Source organism: Protopterus annectens, chromosome 2.part0 (assembly GCF_019279795.1).
Source record: "Protopterus annectens isolate FY-2018-M chromosome 2.part0, PAN1.0, whole genome shotgun sequence".
Lineage (NCBI taxonomy): Eukaryota > Metazoa > Chordata > Ceratodontiformes > Protopteridae > Protopterus > Protopterus annectens.
In genome coordinates this window covers 238,762,365-238,780,030 of record NC_056728.1, presented here as the reverse complement: position 1 = coordinate 238,780,030, position 17,666 = coordinate 238,762,365, and the positions used below count along the sequence as shown (strand labels likewise).

Sequence of the window (17,666 nt, the reverse complement as noted above, 5' to 3'; positions counted from 1 at the left end):
CTGCATAGAGGGTAGGAGTGTACCCCCTTGTTTGTTTATGTACCACATTACTGTGGTGTTGTCTGTCCTTGTTATAAGCTGTCCTGGATGTAAGAGGTCCTTGAAGACTGTCAGAGCATTCTGTACAGCTAGCATTTCTTTTTGGTTGATGTGCAGATTCCTTTGATCTGCAGTCCATATGCCTTGAACGCACCGTCCTGCCATGTGTGCCCCCCAGGCACAGTCAGATGCATCTGTTGTCATAGTTTGCCTGGCTGGGGGTAAGGTGAAAGGCTGACCCTTGTTGAGGTGACATGCCTGTGACCACCATAGAAACTCCTGTTGAAGGCAGGGAATGAGAGTTATCATTGTTTCCAAGCTGTGGCTGTGTTGAGTCCATACGCTTTTCAGGTACCATTGTAATGTCCTCATATGCAGTTTTGCAAATGGTATTAGTAGTATGCAAGATGCCATGAAGCCCAAGGCCTGCAGAATTTTTCTTGCAGAGAGTTGGGTCTTTGTTGCCATTATTTTGAAGTATTGAGTCAGTTGTAGTTGTTTGTCTGGCATCAGATAAGCCATTTGGGCCGTTGTATTCAAGCTGGCACCCAGGAATGTCATTTTGTGAGGGCACTAGTTTTGATTTCTTTTCGTTTACTGTGTACCCTAGGCAACTTAGAAGGTGTTTTACAAGACAGGTGTTGTAAGAGAATGTCCTTGCTTTCTGCTTGGATGAGGCAGTCGCCCAGGTATGGGTATATTTGAATTCCTCTTTGTCTGCAGTATGCAATTACTGGTGCCAGGCATTTTGTGAAGACCCTGGGTGCAGTAGATAAGTCATAGGGCAGTGCAGAGAATTGGTAATGGGTTGAACCTGCAATGAAACTGAGGTATCTTCTGCAATTTTGTCTGATAGGGACATGCAGGTATGCCTCCTTGAGGTCCAACTTTACTAGTCAAGCTTTCTTGCCCAGCATGGGAAGAAGCTGCTGTAGTGTTAGCATCTTGAATTTGGGTACTTGCAAGAAGGTGTTTAGAATTGAAAGGTCCAAAATGGGTCTCCAAGCATTGTCCCTTCTGGGGACTAGAAAGAGCCTTGAATAAAATTCTTGGCCTTGCTCCTGTGTAGGTACCAGTTGAATGGCTCATGTCCATGAGAGCTGTAATTTGTTTTTGTGCCTCTGCCCATTGGTTTTGTGGCAAGTTTGGCATTCCTTTTATCCCTGGCAAGGTGTGGAAATGGAATCTGTATCCTTGTGAGATAATGTCTAGGACCCATTTGTCCTTTGTGACGATGTGCCAGTTGTCTATAAGAAATGCTAATTTTCCTCCCAAGGGAGCTGCCAAGAGATTTTTGCTTGGCAGTTTGAGGTTTAAGTCATTGTGTCTGTCTTCTAGTAGTTTGGGACCTGTCTTCTCCTCCCTTCTGTGTTGCAGTGCCCCATTGGCGAGGTTTGTAAGGGATTTGTGCTTGTCCTCTGCCCCTTGGGCATCTGTATTTACCCTTCTGTGGTCTGTCAGAAGCTGGAAAGGACCAATTTTTTGCTGGCCAATTTCTGCTGAAACGTGGGGGTTGTACCTGTAAGAAATCTTTAACCATCTGCATAGATTTTGCCTTATCCTCCATTTTCTTTAAAACCTCTTCTGCTTTAACCCCAAATAAGACATCCTGCTGTAAGGGTGCATCTAGTAACTTTGCTTTAACATGATCAGGCAGAGTTTGTTCCTTTAACCAAGCATGCCTACGTATAACAGACCCAGTAACAGCTGCTCTATAGGAAGCTTCCAAGGAATCAAATCCACATTGTAAAGTATGTTTGCCCACCTGTTCAGCTGCATGCATCAGATCCTGCATTTCTTTGAATTCAGACTGTTGAGGGTACGTGCTCATCTTTTGTTTTATTTGAGACATTAGGAATTGCTGGTATTTCAGCATGTGAAATTGACAATTTAGTGCTCTCATAGCTAGAGTAGCTGAGGTGTAAACCTTCTTCCCCCACCTATCTAGTGCTCTGGATTCCCTTTCAGAGGGTACAGGATTTTTAGCCATAGAAGCCTTAGCCCCTTTGGGACCCTGGGAGATTGTCTCTAGGTCAGCAACAGGGCTTTTGTAAAGGAATTTGTGTGAGTCAGGCACTCTATAATATCTATCTGGTTTGGCTGGAGCAAGAGGCAGAGAATCTGGATTTAGACTAGATTCTAAGTAAACATCATCCACAATGTCTAAAACTGGAGGGATAGCAAGTGGTCTGTGCTGGGGGAGTAAAAGAAACTCCCGGAGCCTTGAGTCGGAGTAGTCCTGACCTTCCCAGTGGAAATGTTCCCTCATAGTATGTAAGGTTTCCCCAAAGGAATAGTCTTCAGGGGGAGAGCTGAGGGAATGGAATCTTCAGCATCAGAATCTTCATAAGGGGGAAAGGAGTAATCCTGTTCCTCAGAGGAGCCTGAGCAAATGGACACTTAATCAGAGGAGGCATAATCCTCCTCTTGTCTAGGCCTTTTGTCTGGGGGGGGGGGGGGGGGGACCCCTGATTAAAGAAATCAAATTTTCAGCCATTTTAAGCATCTGTTTTTTAGGCACGGGGCGTTGAACTGGAGACTGATGTGCAGTCTTTTTTGGTTTTAGAGGAGTCTTAAGCTTAGCATAAGATTTTATGGTGAGAGTAGTCGGTCTGAAGACACCTTCTGCAACCGAAGGTGTTTCCACAGCACCGGATTCTCCTTCTGCAATGTTGTCGGTAGGGCCTAAAGAAAATGGCTGCGTCGGCCTAGAACTCTCTGCTTGAGAATCCAAAGAGGTCTGGGGTTCCAATTCTGCGGTCGTCAGGGGCTGCGTAGGCGACTCACTGAAAACCGGAGAACCGGCGACCAGCACAGCTGAGGCCTCGAAGTCTGGCTTGGATCTAGGCTGCCTGTCTTTGTCTTTGCGTTTTTTTATGCACGCCGGTAGTCGTTTGCTCCTACGGCATAGTGTAATTAAATTTCCTACCGAAGTAGTGTTGTGCGAAATCAAAGTGTCGCTTTATAGTTCGCTTATTGAACCTAGCACAAAACCGACAACCAGTGACGTCGTGGTCTGCGCCTAGGCAAGGTATACAATAAGAATGAAAGTCCTTATGAGGTATTTGCTTCCCACAAGAAATGCAATTCTTAACTTTTTCTGAGGCAAGAAAAGGTTCCCCAACGGGGTACTTAGCTTTGAAGTCTTTGGACTGAAATTATTTCGAAAATCTCAGGTGTCGGCCGACTGGCACTTGCAAACTGCTTCTGCTTCGGGCACCGCGTGGCAAGAAAGACTGAAGAAAATGGCGTTGGATGCCTCTTGTATACCCCTGGCGCACTGACGTCAGGGAAGAAACAACAGCAACCGACGCCGGACCAAGACTTTGGAATTCAGGCTGACTGCGGGACCGCCTGACGACAGGATAACCCAAGTGTGATGACTGCAGCAGGGTAACACGATGAACATCAGCTGTGTCAATTCCTTGTGCCTGATTCCAAGCACAGAATCTCTTCCATTTTCCAGCGTAAGATTTTCTGGTACTGGGCCTTCTGGCCTCCAAAATGACATCCATTACAGCTTTAGTGAGAGGTGCGTTTTGTATGACTACATTATCCGCCATGCTGCCAGATTTAAGGTCTTTAGTTGGCTGCGCAGGATCTGATTGTTTTGTTGGGATAGTAGAGGAGGTATCTGAGGCAAGGTCCAAGCTGGGCATTGAGACAAGTTCCTTAGGATTGGATACCAGTACTGGTGGGGCCAGTCTGGGGCAATCAGTATCATCTTTGGCTTCTCCTGTCTGACCTCTAGGAGTACTTTGGAGAGGAGAGGCAGTGGAGGAAAAGCATACAGAGCTAAGCTTTTCCAGCTGAAAGACAGGGCGTCCACTTTCCATGCTTGTTTGTGATAAGTCCTTGTGCAGAAACTTTTTAGTTGGTAGTTGTGAGGAGAGGCAAATAGATCTATATCCGGGCATCCCCATTTCCTTGTTATCATGCTGAAGACTTGTGGATCCAATTTCCATTCCTGGGGATCCATGAGATTTCTGCTTAGTTCGTCTGCCAGAGTATTTATCTTTCCTGGCAGGAACTGTGCCTGCAGATGTACCTGGTAAGCTGTGTCCCACAAAGTCATGGCTAGTCTGCAAAGGGGGTAAGAATGACTGCCTCCCTGCTTGTTTATATACCACATGACCATGGTGTTGTCTGTCTTTATCAGTAGTTGTCCGGGATGAAGTAGGTCATTGAAGGCTGTCGGGGCATTCTGAACAGCTAGCATCTCTTTTTGATTGATATGTAGATGCATTTGGTTGGCGGACCATGCGCCTTGAATACATCTTCCTGCCATGTGGGCCACCAAGGCATAATCTGATGCATACTTTGTTATTGTCTGTCTGGCTGGGGGTAAAGTGAATGGCTGTCCCTTGTTCTGGTGGCAAGCCTTCACCCACCATCGAAACTCCTGTTGCAGGCAGCGAATGAGGGTAATTATTGTTTGCAGGCAGGGAATGAGGGTAATTATTATTTCCAAGCTGTGGCAATGTTGAGTGTCCAAACACTTTTTAGGTACCATTGAAGTTTCCTCATATGCAGTCTCGCATATGGAATTAGTAGAATGCAGGATGCCATGAAGCCCAAAGCTTGCGGAATTTTTCTTGCAGATAACTGGGCCTTTGTTGCCAACAGGTTGAAATAGGTGGTCAGTTACCTTTGTTTGTCTGGCGTGAGATCAGCCATCTGGGCAGTTGTATTTAAGCTTGCACCCAGGAATATTAGCTCGAGAGGGTACTAGTTTTGATTTCTTTTCATTGACTGTGTACCCTAGGCCTGCTACGAATCTCTTTACAAAACGCCAGATGCTGTAGTAGAATGTCCTTATTCTCTGCTTGAATGAGGCAGTCATCCAAGTAAGGATATATTTGTATTCCTCTTTGTCTGCAGAATGCAATTACTGGTGCCAGGCACTTTGTGAAGACCCTGGGCACAGTAGATAAGCCAAAGGGCAGTGCAGAGAATTGGTAGTGCATTGAGCCAGCTTTTAATATGAGGTATCTTCTGCATGTTTGTCTGATTGGGACATGCAGGTATGCCTCTTTTAGGTCTAAAGTCACAAGCCAAGCCTTCTTGCCCAGCATGGGCAGAAGTTGCTGTAGAGTCAACATTTTGAATGTTGGTATATCCAGAAAAGTGTTTAGAATAGATAGGTCCTTTCTTGGTACTAAGAACAGTCTTGAATAAAATCCTTGCCCATGCTCCTACTCTGGTACTTGTTGAATGGCCCTCATGTCCATGAGGGATGAGACTTGCTTTCGTGCCTCTGCCCATTGATGTTTTGGCAGGTTTGGCCAACCGTTTGTCCTTAGCAGGGTATGGAAGTGAAACTTGTAGCCTTGTGACACTATGTCTAGGACCCATTTGTCCAGGGTTATTATGTGCCAATTTTGAGAAAAAAGTGCTAGTTTCCCCCCTAAAGGTGCTGCCAGAAGATAAGTGCTTGGAGCAGGCAGGGGAAAGTCATTGGGACTGTTTCCTGTATGGCTGTGATTTTTCTTCTCCACTTTTGGAGGTAGAAGCACCCCATTGTTTAGACCTGTACGAACCTTGGGGCTGGGATCTGCCTCTTGGGCGTCTGTATCTGCCCCTTTGTGGCCTGACACTGGAAAGGACCAATTCTTTGTAGGCCAGTACTGCTAAATCTTGGAGGCTGTACCTGTAAGAAATCCTTAACCATTTGCATAGATTTACCTTTGTCCTCTATTTTCTTTAACACCTCTTCTGCTTTACCACCAAACAAGGTATCATGCTGTAATGGCGCATCTAATAATTTTGCTTTGACATGATCAGGCAGATTTTGTTCCTTTAACCAAGCATGCCTCCTGATGACAGAACCCGTAACAGCGGCTCTGCAGGAGGCCTCCAAAGAATCAAAACCACATTGCAAAGTATGCTTTCCAACTTGTTCAGCTGCATGCAATAAATCCTGCATTTCTTTGTTTTCTGCACATACAGAATTTATCAACATTTTCTGTTTAAGCAGTGACATAATATATTGCTGATATTTCAGCATATGAAACTGACAATTTAAAGCCCTTATACCCAAGGTAGCAGAAGTGTAAATCTTTTTTCCCCATCTGTCCAATGCCCTAGAATCCCTGTCAGAGGGGGTAGGGTTTTTTGCAGCGGAAGCCTTGACCCCTTTGGGACCCTGAGAGATAGTTTCTGGGTCAGCAGGAGGGTTTTTGAAAAGGAATTTATGAGAGTCAGGGACCCTGTAGTACCTGTCCGGCTTAACAGGAGCTGGAGGTAAGGAGTCAGGGGTCAGACTGGACTCTGAAAATACATCAACAATGTCTAACACAGGTGAAATAGCTAGAGGCCTGTCTTGTGGTAGTAAAAGGAAGTCTCTAAGCCTTTTCTTAGATGTTTTCCCAGTGGAAATGCTCCCTCATGGTATGCAAGGTTTCCCCAAAAGTGTAATCCTCAGGAAGAGAGGCTGAAGGGATAGATTCTTCAGCATCAGAATCCTCATAGGGAGGAAGAGAGCATTCCTGATCATAAGAGGAATCAGATGAAATGTAAACCTGATCTGAAGATTCGTATTCTGTCTCTTGCCTAGGCCTTTTATCAGGTGGGGGATGGGAACCCCTGATCAAAGTAATTAAGTCTTCGGCCATATTGAGCATCTGTTTTTTGGGCATGGAGGCCTGTCCATGAGGCTGTTGTACGTGTTTCGTTGTCTTTAAAGGTGCTTTAGTCTTTGCCTTTGAAGCTGAAGTTGTTTTAATGTATAATTGAGTAGGTTTGAAAACACCCTCAGAAGCAGACGCCTGCTCAGCGGCTCCGGACCCATCTGAGGGAATAGTCTCCAAAGGTCCAATACCTTGAGCTTCCAGCGGCCTAGTGAACTCCACGTGGGAGTCGGTAGTGGCCTGCGAGTCTAAAGTAGCGGGCGTCAGGGGCTGCGAAGGCACCTCACTGAGAACCGGCGACTGGCTTAGAAGAAACCTCGTCATCTGTTTTGGACCTCGGATGCCTGTCCTTTTCTTTGCGTTTCTTGTGAATTCCGGTAGTCGGATGGCTATCCGACGACATTGTATAATTAAATCTTCTGCCAAAATAGTGTAATGCAAAATCATACCGACGCTTAATTGTGCGTTGGTTAAATCTAGCACAAAACCGACAACTAGCAACGTCATGGTCGGGGCCTAGGCAAGGAATACAGTAAGAATGAAAGTCCTTATGAGGTATTTCCCACAAGAAATACAATTATTAACTTTTTCTGACATCAGTCTGGAGCAAGAAAAAAAAGTTTCCCCAACGGGGTACTTAGCTTTTAATGAACACTTCGGATCTGAAATTCGAACACGAAAATCTCAGGAGTCGGCCGACCGGCACTTGCGAACTGCTTATGCTTCGAGCACCATGCGGCAAGAAAGACTGAAGAAAATGGCGTCAGCTGCATCTTTTATACCCCTGGCGCACTGACGTCAGGGAAGAGGCGACAGCAACTGATGCCAGACCTAGACTTTGGAATTCAGGCCGATTGAGGGTAGCCTGCCAGCAAGATAACCCCAAGTGCAATGACTGCAACAGTGAAACACGAAGAACATCTGCATTTTAACATGTAAAATGCAGTTTCAATTGTGTGGCAGTATTTCACACAGAGGGTTAAGGCTGTGAGCTGTAGTTTCTATGACAGAGTTTGATTCCTTCAGCCCTTATTTTCCTATTGTGTGACCTTGAGCAAATCACGTAACCAAACAGTGCTTGGGCAATTGGGAAGTATGGCTAGGTTCTTCATAAGGCGTGTAGATTTGGGCAAATTTTAAGAGCTCCTGTAAAAGATGACCAACGTTCAGAATCAAAAGCTTTTACCTAGGTCACAAAGCACTACACCCACTGCTAAATCTTTTTGTCTAGTGCTTCAATAACTGATATAAGTGACTATGGTTTGAAACACATGACCTAGCTTGACAAAAACATGCCAATTTACATTTAATAGTTTTGGATAAATAATTTAAGCAGTACTCATTCAAAGCATGTACCGGTACAAGTCAAGCTAATAGGCCACAGTTCTCACTACTGTCCTGTATATAATTTAAAGTCAAAGTAAGTCCAGTGAACAATAGGAATGGAATGTTCAAATGTAATATGTGCCGGGTATGTAAACATATAGACACAGGTTCTAAGTTTACGATAAGGAATAAACAATATATAACACCTGGTAGGTTTGATTGTAATACTAAAACAGGTAGTTTACCTGGCTACATGTTCAATATGCCAAGCTTTCTATATCTGTAAAACCGATAGAAAGATGAGTGAAAGACTGAATGAACATATATATTGCATAAATAAAAACAAATTAGAAAACGCATTAGCCAGGCATACTTCAGAAAATATAGGACACCAGTTTAAATTTAGGGTGTTACAACAACTTAACAAGGATGCTAGAAGTGGACCCGAGTCGTTTAAAATTAGAGAGATGTGAATTATTATGGCAATTGAGAACTAATGCCGGTCACTTCCCAGGCATTAACGAAATGAGTTCCATAATGTGTATTCTTAGATTGAAAAATTTGGTTAGGTAATAAATGTGTGTTGAATATACATAGGTTTATTATGTTTTATTATATTTTATTATATATATAAGTCTTGTGTGCGTTTTAGATAGGTCAGTTATTTATGCTAGTAATACGATCTTCGCTGATTTAGAGGTAATAGTTATACAAATAAATAATGGTTTGTACTATTTTAAATTGTTAGTTGTATAAATATGTAAATATTGAGCTATTTGCTTATTTTAGGCTTTTCTTGGTCTTGTAATATATATATATATATATATATACATTTTTTGAGTTATTTTTATTTATTTTTATTAATTTAACATGATGAGTGAATTTAAAGGTTCCCGATTCCATACTTCCATGTACCTCATTTAAGCTGTGCTTTCCAAATTATGCTTTCAAAATAATTTTCTTTTCTCCAAATCTACACGCTCGTGTGCAAATAAGCTAACTTTATTCTTTTCTCAAAACACATCTCTCTTATTTGGTATTATCATTCCCAGTTCTATCAGTCTGGTGTTAATCCATACGAGGTTAACTTATTTGTACTGTCAAAGGGCTGAAATTAACCTCCTTGCACAGAGAGACTGAGTGGCACTTAAGATGTGAAGCAAGGCAGTTTTGTTAAAGCAGAACTTAGTTGTAATCTACTGATATCTGCCACTCAACACAATATAATAATACTTCAAATGTGAGGTATTGACAGGTCTTTGTGAATCTGTATTCAACCACTGCTTGTAAATCTTTCAGTAGATGCAGGGCATGGTTAAACAAACACGATACTATGCACTAATGCATTTCACACTTTTGAACCCAATCACCCTGACAGCCAGCAGCCTGAGTAAGTTAAAGAGACACTGTTAATTGTTAGACGTCTTACCTATATTTTCTACTCTTGATGAAGGCTCATTCAGACTGTCTTTCAGTGGCTCACGAATTTGAGGAAACTCCTTAAAAGCAAGTTGTACAGTTTAGAAAAATTCAAGCAGACTTGAATACATTACTTATAAAAGGATCTGTAGTATATACCGTGATTAGAATTAACATACAAAAACTGTAGACTTACAAAAGGTATTTCACTGTAAAATGTTACCAGTAAGACAAGTTTTTCTGAAATTCTGACATGCAACAATACCAGAAAAACTACTTTTCTTAAGAATTATTACATTATCACATGCTGTTGAATGCAATTCAGAATAATAAACCAAGTGATGTGTAAAGCTTTAACACAAACTTGGTCATGCTTAAAAGATATGGTACATGATACATACACAACACTACAGGTAAACAGGATGTACTATCCGTTAGAATTCTGTGATGAACTGCAACTTAAAAGCAAAGGCTGCTTTTGATGCATTTCTCTTTCAGGTTAATAAAACTACAAGACTTGAATTTAACAGGTCTGGGACTGGATTATCAGATAACCAAAGATTCCATCAGTTAACACTGATATCCTAAAATAAGATATCAAATGGCAATAATTATTTTTATATGGCAAGTGCTCTCAATCTCCAGAAAGACAAGTTTTTAGCTTTATCTAGCTCAGTAGGATATGTCTCTTTGGTACATTTTATTGAGTAAACAAGTTTTGAATGTTTAAACATCTTTTCCAGAATCACACATCATGCAAATGGTAAAAAAACATCCATAAAACAAAACAACATCTGGTTGTACCAAATCAATGCACAATTCATTAAGCAATTATTGGCTCTGCCAAATTACTTAACTTTCCAAATCACTACATATGGCAGTGGATATCTGTGTCAAGGTCTTGGTCAAAGGATAAATATTTTTGTTAAATTGTTATAACTTTGGCAAGCTCAGGAGGATGGAATGTTAACCACGGGGGTGCACTTGTGAAGCCCACTATATGGGTTACTTCACCCTGAGCCACTAATCTGTTTTTAGTTTAACAAAATGGTTCATTACTCTTGATTCATATATTTAAGGGAGAACCACACCCCAGAACTGGAAAAAAAAACCCCGTTTTTCAGCAAATCTTGAACTTTTCTGTATTGTTAATACCTCTGTATCAAAGTAAACGGTTACTATATTTTTTTCTAATCTCTTATTCCCTAAATTGATCTGAAGGAGTCTGCCATGGCTTGCAGGATTTTTACTGTCAATGCATTTGCCTTTCTGATGTCATGTTAGGACAGAAAGAAATCCTTATCATGAGGGATCACTTACTGTGGCTCTCTCTCATCAGTTTACCATAGTACTGTGATAGTCTACTTTTCATTGTCAGCTTCAATCCACATTTGTAATTACTTTGCTTTCTTTGATGTTCATTAGTGGTCATCTCTGTTACAGCATTTAAGACCTGTTTGAATAACATGCTTGAAAATGTAGCTGAGTTAACTGCTCTTTTCAAAGTAACAACTGCAGTTCAGTGTTCAAAAGTGAGAAATCTAACCCCTGTGATTGATAGGTGTTACTTTGACTGAAATGCTTTGTGTTACGTTCACAGTTTTAAGTATTGTAGCTAGAATTAAAATAGAATATTGTTAATCTTTCCCCAGCTCACTGACTTGGTTTAGCAATGTATACAATGCAAAAATACTGTAACAGATCACCAGAAGAAACATGCACTTTTACAGAAATTACAGCGTAGAAAAAAATGAAAAATCAAATACTGACAGAAGGTAAGAAGAGTTAATGAACATATTTGCTTTCTTTCTTTGTGGCTCTGAGTTTCATTAAAGGAAAAAACATTTTAATCTAAAAACGAAGCTTGAAAGCCCTGCCTTTCTCCACACACCAGGCTATACTGCATCTGAGGTGTGATGCTGGCAATCTGTAAGTAATCAGGCATATTTAAATGTCATTGTTTAAAAGACATTGCTTTCTTAATGTATCAGCAGTACCCAACCTAATTACTCTGCCACTCTTAGTAGTCTTTGTGATGTAACAGAGGAGACAAATGCAGGAAAAAAAGGCAAACAATTATTAAATTATTTTTGTCTGTATGTGAAATGTTTAGTGTTTAGTTGGATTACAGGGAAGGAAAATCACTTTTTGATAAGAAAAAATGACTTGTGCGTGGAGTTCTCCTTGAAGTAACCTGAAAATGTAGTGTAAAACTACCAGAACACCTATGATTGTTTAGTTTTTACTGCTCAATAGAGCAACAATAAAAAGGGGACTTAGCCAAGACCAAGGATAATTATACTCATATGGTATACAGTCTACATGATAAGGAGGCAATAGCTGCTAAAAATAGTTGCTATCTAAATTTGAACAAATTAGAAAACACTTTGCACATCAGAAGACCATCAAATCTGACAGTCACACATCAAAAACTTGCATTCCTGTAAATACTTCAGCGTGCTTGACAGAACTTTGCTTTGGAGAGAGAGGTGAAGCTGAATCTGTGAGCATACACAGTTTCGGCTCTTCAGCTTGGGGCAAACAAATCTAAATGCCTAATTTTGCTTATCATGAAAGCTTCAGAATTTAAGTTTTAGTTGTTCTGATTGGCTAATAGACAAGAACTGTAAAAATGTTTATAGCTAAAGCTCGGATTCTTGTTGTTTATCTTTTGGCTTTTCCCGGTTAGGGGTCGCCACAGCGGAACTCCGGTCGCCTAATGATTGGCAGTTGTTTTTTATGGTGTCGAGTTGCCAGCCCGACGCCCAACCTTCAACGAAGGCATGCCCATTCAATGCATGCCTTTCGAATGCCCACTCAACCACGGGGAGGACATGCAGACTCCACAGAGAGGGCACTCCTAACCCAAGCCAAGAATCGAATAGGAGAACCTCTTGCTGTGAGGCAACAATGCTACCGCTGCACCACCGCTCTGATTCTACTATTCACAAATAATCTTCTTCTATAAAAAGCACTACAACAGGGACAAAATACCTAACCATACCTGAATAAAGTACCAGTAAACATAAGTTTCCTACTATGTAAAGAGCTATGCATTTCTAATTAGTGTAAACAGAGTTTACAGATTTGATACATTTCAGACTGAACGCTTCTAAGAAAACTCCCTGAAAAGTGACGCATACAATTGTGCAAAATCAAATCAAAGATTTGTGAGCAATAATTAAGAACCACTGAGTTGAATGCGATGGCATATCAATTAATAAGACAAACATGGCTAGATAAAAATCTTCACTTCTCAGCAATCTTACAGAAGACTCGAGACATTTTAAACTGTTTAGCTGTACATAAAATCCTAACATACAAAATATTAAAAAAGAAATAAATTAAATAACACACAGTTTTAATGTCCACTGCCTTCAAATAAATCACTTCAGACCAAACGTGTGACTTACCAGAAAAATAAGGCCACACTGAAACAGCATCACAGGCTGCAAAAAAATATTTTAACTGCTCCTGGACTTATGTGAATACTAAGTCCATATCTGAACCAAATAAATAAAATAGCACTTATCCAACATACAAAATGGTAAGCAGAATAAAATGTTTACTGCATTCTTCTATTTTGATGTAATCTCAGGGGACTTCATGACCCAAAACTGTTTTTAGGATTTCAAGCTAAAAATGAACTGCCTGTCCCTCTCAAAGGAAACTTGAGTTTAAAATCCCATTAGCTGCAAAACTGGCTTTATTTATTTAGCATTCGTTTAGCAGGACAGTCCAACTTGGAACAAAGTCAATTTTCAGCATAGGCCCGGAGAGAAACAATCCAGATGCATGTCTTTATAACGTGGAAGGAAACCAGAGTACCCGGAGAAAACCCACACAAACGCAGGGAGGACATGCAGATTTGCACAGAAGGCACTCCAGCAGAGAATCAAACCAGAGAACCTCTTGCTTGGAGGTGACAATGCTACTGCTGCACAACTGCGCCATCTGCACTAAATATGCTCCTCAGAAACATAGGTTACACAAGTACTCACTTTTATCAGCTGATCTTAGAGTGTGCAACATTCAGTACTGAATTGGATCACCGACCTGAAAACCCTATTCCTGGCACTATTGCTACACTTTGTAGCTACCACATTCAGGAGCTTACCATTAGCAGTGTACAAGCTAGCCCCATGCCTCCAAATGTGCCAAAATGCAGCATGAGAGAGCTGCATTAACAGACAAAGCAATTACACAAGAGTATAAAATAAAATTACATACAGGTTTAGTCATTAACAAGTGAAACAGCCATTTTAACATAGCTGGAATCCACAAACTACGAACCTAACAGGACAGGACGGCCAGAAAAGATCATTGCACTAAACACTGTAATGGTGAAAAAAAACAGGATGAATGGTCTAGAAGCCAAATACTTATTTTAACAGTTGAGCACATATAACTTTAATTAACAACGCTTTCATCCCAAACGCCACTGGGACTTTTTCAGAACAATTAAAACTAAATAATAGCACCGCCTCTATATAAAATAATTCACCTAGTCACATGGTTTCAATTAACCTATCAATACATTCAAAACTAAAATCAATCATTTTATTAACAAGCACCAGGTTCAATATGAAAAAATGAAAATAGATATACAGCACATTAACTGCTATGATACATCTTGACCTAGAACAAACCAAGAAACCAAAATCCAACCATTAAAATGCAGTAATATGGATCACGGGTACTCCATTATACTCGACAAAAGTGCCAAAAACGTGGTGTAGACCAAAAGATTTTAATTAAGTGTACAATTTTAAGAATCCACTTTTCGTCGGGTAAAAATTCACTACACTTCTTTAGATAAAACAAGCAAACTGATAACCATCTCCATAGGCGACTGCCTGGATATAAATTACATTCAAACCACGTGGGTAAATTACATCTTAAAGCCACAGTTACAACCGGTTAGAACATATACATTTAAATTCACTTATCATGTTAAATTAATAAAAATAAATAAAAATAACTCAAAAAATGTATATATATTACAAGACCAAGAAAAGCCTAAAATAAGCAAATAGCTCAATATTTAAAATAGTACAAACCATTACTTATTTGTATAACTATTACCACTAAATCAGCGAAGATCGTATTACTAGCATAAATAACTGACCTATCTAAAACACGCGTAAGACGTGTGTATATATATATATATATATATATATATATATATATATATATATATATATATAATAAACCTACATATATTCAACACACATTACCTAACCAAATTTTTCAATCTAAGAATACACATTATGACATTATGGAACTCATTTCGTTAATGCCCGGGAAGTGACAGGCATTAGTTCTCAATTGCCATAATAATTCACATCTCTCTAATTTTAACGACTCAGGTCCACCTCTAGCATCCTTCTTAAGTTATTGTAACATCCTAAATTTAAACCTGGTGTCCTATATTTTCTGAAGTATGCCTGGCTAATGTGTTTTATAATTTGTTTTTATTTATGCAATATATATGTTCATTCAGTCTTTCACTCAGCTTTCTATTGGTTTTACCGATATAGAAAGCTTGGCATATTGAACATGTAGCCAGGTAAACTACCTGTTTAGTAGTGCAATCAAACCTACCAGGTGTTATATATTGTTTATTCCTTATCGTAAACTGAGAACCTGTGTCTATATGTTTACATACCCGGCACATATTACATTTGTACATTCCATTCCTATTGTTCACTGGACTTACTTTGGTCTCTAAAATTGACTTTAAATTATTACCACGCCTAAACATTATTTTAGGTGGCATCGGAAATAATGACCTAAAGTGGCCATCCCTCATCAAAATTTCCCAATTCTTTATAATAATATTCATTATGTCAAAGGAATCCATATTAAATGTACTAATAAAACTATAAGGGCTATACTGTTGTTCAACCACCCTCTTATGCAATGTAACTTTCAAACTGCTACCCAGTATTGGTGAAAATATACCAGAAAGTCGTTTAGACTGGACTTCTTCTATTAATTCACTCAAGAGGTATTCAGGATAACCCCTTCATATGAAAAAAGAATAAAGTAACATACATTCATCCAAGAAGTCCAAATCTCTTGAAGTCATCCTAGCAGCTCTTACTAGCTGACCCCTTCACTACCGATTTCTTCTGGTGTGAAGGGTGACAGCTAGAAAATTCCAAGAACGCATTATAATAGGTATCCTTACAAAAGATTTTTGAAAATAGTGTTTAGGCGTGGTAATAATTTAAAGTCAATTTTAGAGACCACTGTCCAAATATAAGGGCTCTTCAACAGACTTTTAATGAACATGTTTCTGCACCTGTGCAGAATGTGTCCATTAAGTTTCACCTTTTTACCAAGTTGACATCACTAAGGTAGATGGTGCAAGTTTACTTGCACAACTGTACTAACAGTAGATGTTTGAATGACCACTGCTACAGTAGCCTAAGGTATATGGGTTATATCTTGTATAGGATATTAACAGCTGGCCAGCTTCCAAAGTTTCAGGCCAGCATCTACACACCCAAACTATTAGCTTGAGATGAGTTGACTAATGCAGGTTTGGGTGCCAAGCCCTTTACAGCCATAATGCCAACTGAAAGACGCAGGCTGAATCCTGATGGGGCATTGCTAAGAATAAAATATAAATGTCCACAACCAGACATAAAACACACACTAAAAACAAGGGGAGGTGCTACTGCAGCAATAATCACACAAACATCTACCATCATAGATTCACTGACTAGCTGACCTTGCAGGCCATTTTAAGCCTAGTCAATTTCCCTTTTTGTGTTTGAATTAACATATCCCATTTGGTTAGAGATTGACCTTACCTATCCCCATGGTCAAATCATTGTGCATTACTCCAATGTGAATAACTGGAATCATACAGATAACTAGAGGGGACCTATGCATGGGATAAACCATTTAAGAGATGTTTCAATTTTCTGTTTCCCATTCATAGATCCAAACTGTACTTTAATATGGACAGGGATGAACTTTGTTTTATGTGGCTGGGGTGTCTGTTCCAGAGTGGCAGTATCCTCTGTGAGATGCAGCTAAACCACAAAATTGTTCCGTTGATGTTGTAGAGGAGGTTTAGCTCCCTAAACAGAACATTTGTGATGCCATCTGACTTGTTGATTTGCAGTAAATCCACCATTATTGGGTTTGAGGATGTATTATATGCTAGGTACAGGTCACCTACCTCTTTGCAGTCTATAAGATATTGAGTATAGTGACAGGGCTCCGAGTTGATACATGTCAGATATGTTGTTTGGGCCTTGTACCCTTTTAGTAAACTCTCTCAGCGTCGGCGTTAGTTAAGTTTACTAGCACAACTGTACTATGTTCTTCATATTAAACATTGCTGCAGTAACCTACTACCCACAAGGTCCCTTACATAGTCATTCTAATATTTGATTGTCTTTTGTTCATAGGATCATTGGAAGTTACTAGGCTAATGGCCCGAGGGCCCTTACGAGCCTAGCAAAATTTACCCTTGTTACCACGATCAGTACCCATTGCCCTGTCCAAGAAGCACACAGGTGGAATTCCTGAGGTGAATTTACTGTTAAATCCAAAACCACGGAAACAGTCCTCCAACTGTCGAACGTATCACTTTATTCACTGATGCAAAGTTAAACTCCAAAGAAAACGTAAACGCTTTATAAGACCAGTGTGCGTTTTCGTCTACATAAAAATGTGAGACTTCATCAGACATCAGTGAATTTACTGTTACCCATCCAATTGTTCAAACTGCATTTGAAGAGGGTCAATGAGGTGCTCTGTTTGAAGTGAACTTGGGAGTCTACTCCAGAGGTGTGGTGACCTCTGGGAGACAAATCTGTCCCTCCAACAGGTTCTACTGATGTCACATACCAGGTTTAGGTCCTTAGAGTGAGTAACCCATATGCCATTTGACTTGTGGATATGCAGCATTTCCAATAAAGCAGGGTCAGAGATCGCCTTATATGCAAGGCAGAGATCACCACTGAATAGTCTGTATGAAACAAAACAAAGTGATGGTGATTTCAGCTGATCCACATATAGCTGCTGAAGACCTAGAATTTACCTTGTGAGGAACTTTTGAGTTCTCTCCAATTGCTGCAGGTGCTTCGAAAGGTACATACCAAAGGGACGTTTTACTCTATTGACCTAATAAGGGAAGAGTACAGGGAGGTGATAACTTTTTTCTTGAGGCAATGCCCTAACTTATGATATGAGCCACACAGAATGCCCTTACCACTGTGGAAAAGTACAGTT

The 17,666-nt window shown here is 40.2% G+C and overlaps 1 protein-coding gene across 3 annotated transcripts in view; it reads right to left on the bottom strand.

The window, feature by feature from the left end:
• The window catches only part of LOC122793043 (sentrin-specific protease 2-like), a 1,342,091-nt gene that overhangs the window by 1,179,074 nt on the left and 145,351 nt on the right, over positions 1-17,666 (bottom strand). For 2 of the 3 annotated variants that reach the window (XM_044060712.1, XM_044060713.1), the window contains exon 4: positions 9,424-9,493. In XM_044060712.1, the coding sequence (XP_043916647.1) occupies positions 9,424-9,493 (70 nt within the window). Of the gene's footprint in view, positions 1-9,423; positions 9,494-17,666 lie in introns of those variants that run through there. The other variant, XM_044060715.1, reaches the window with a different exon arrangement.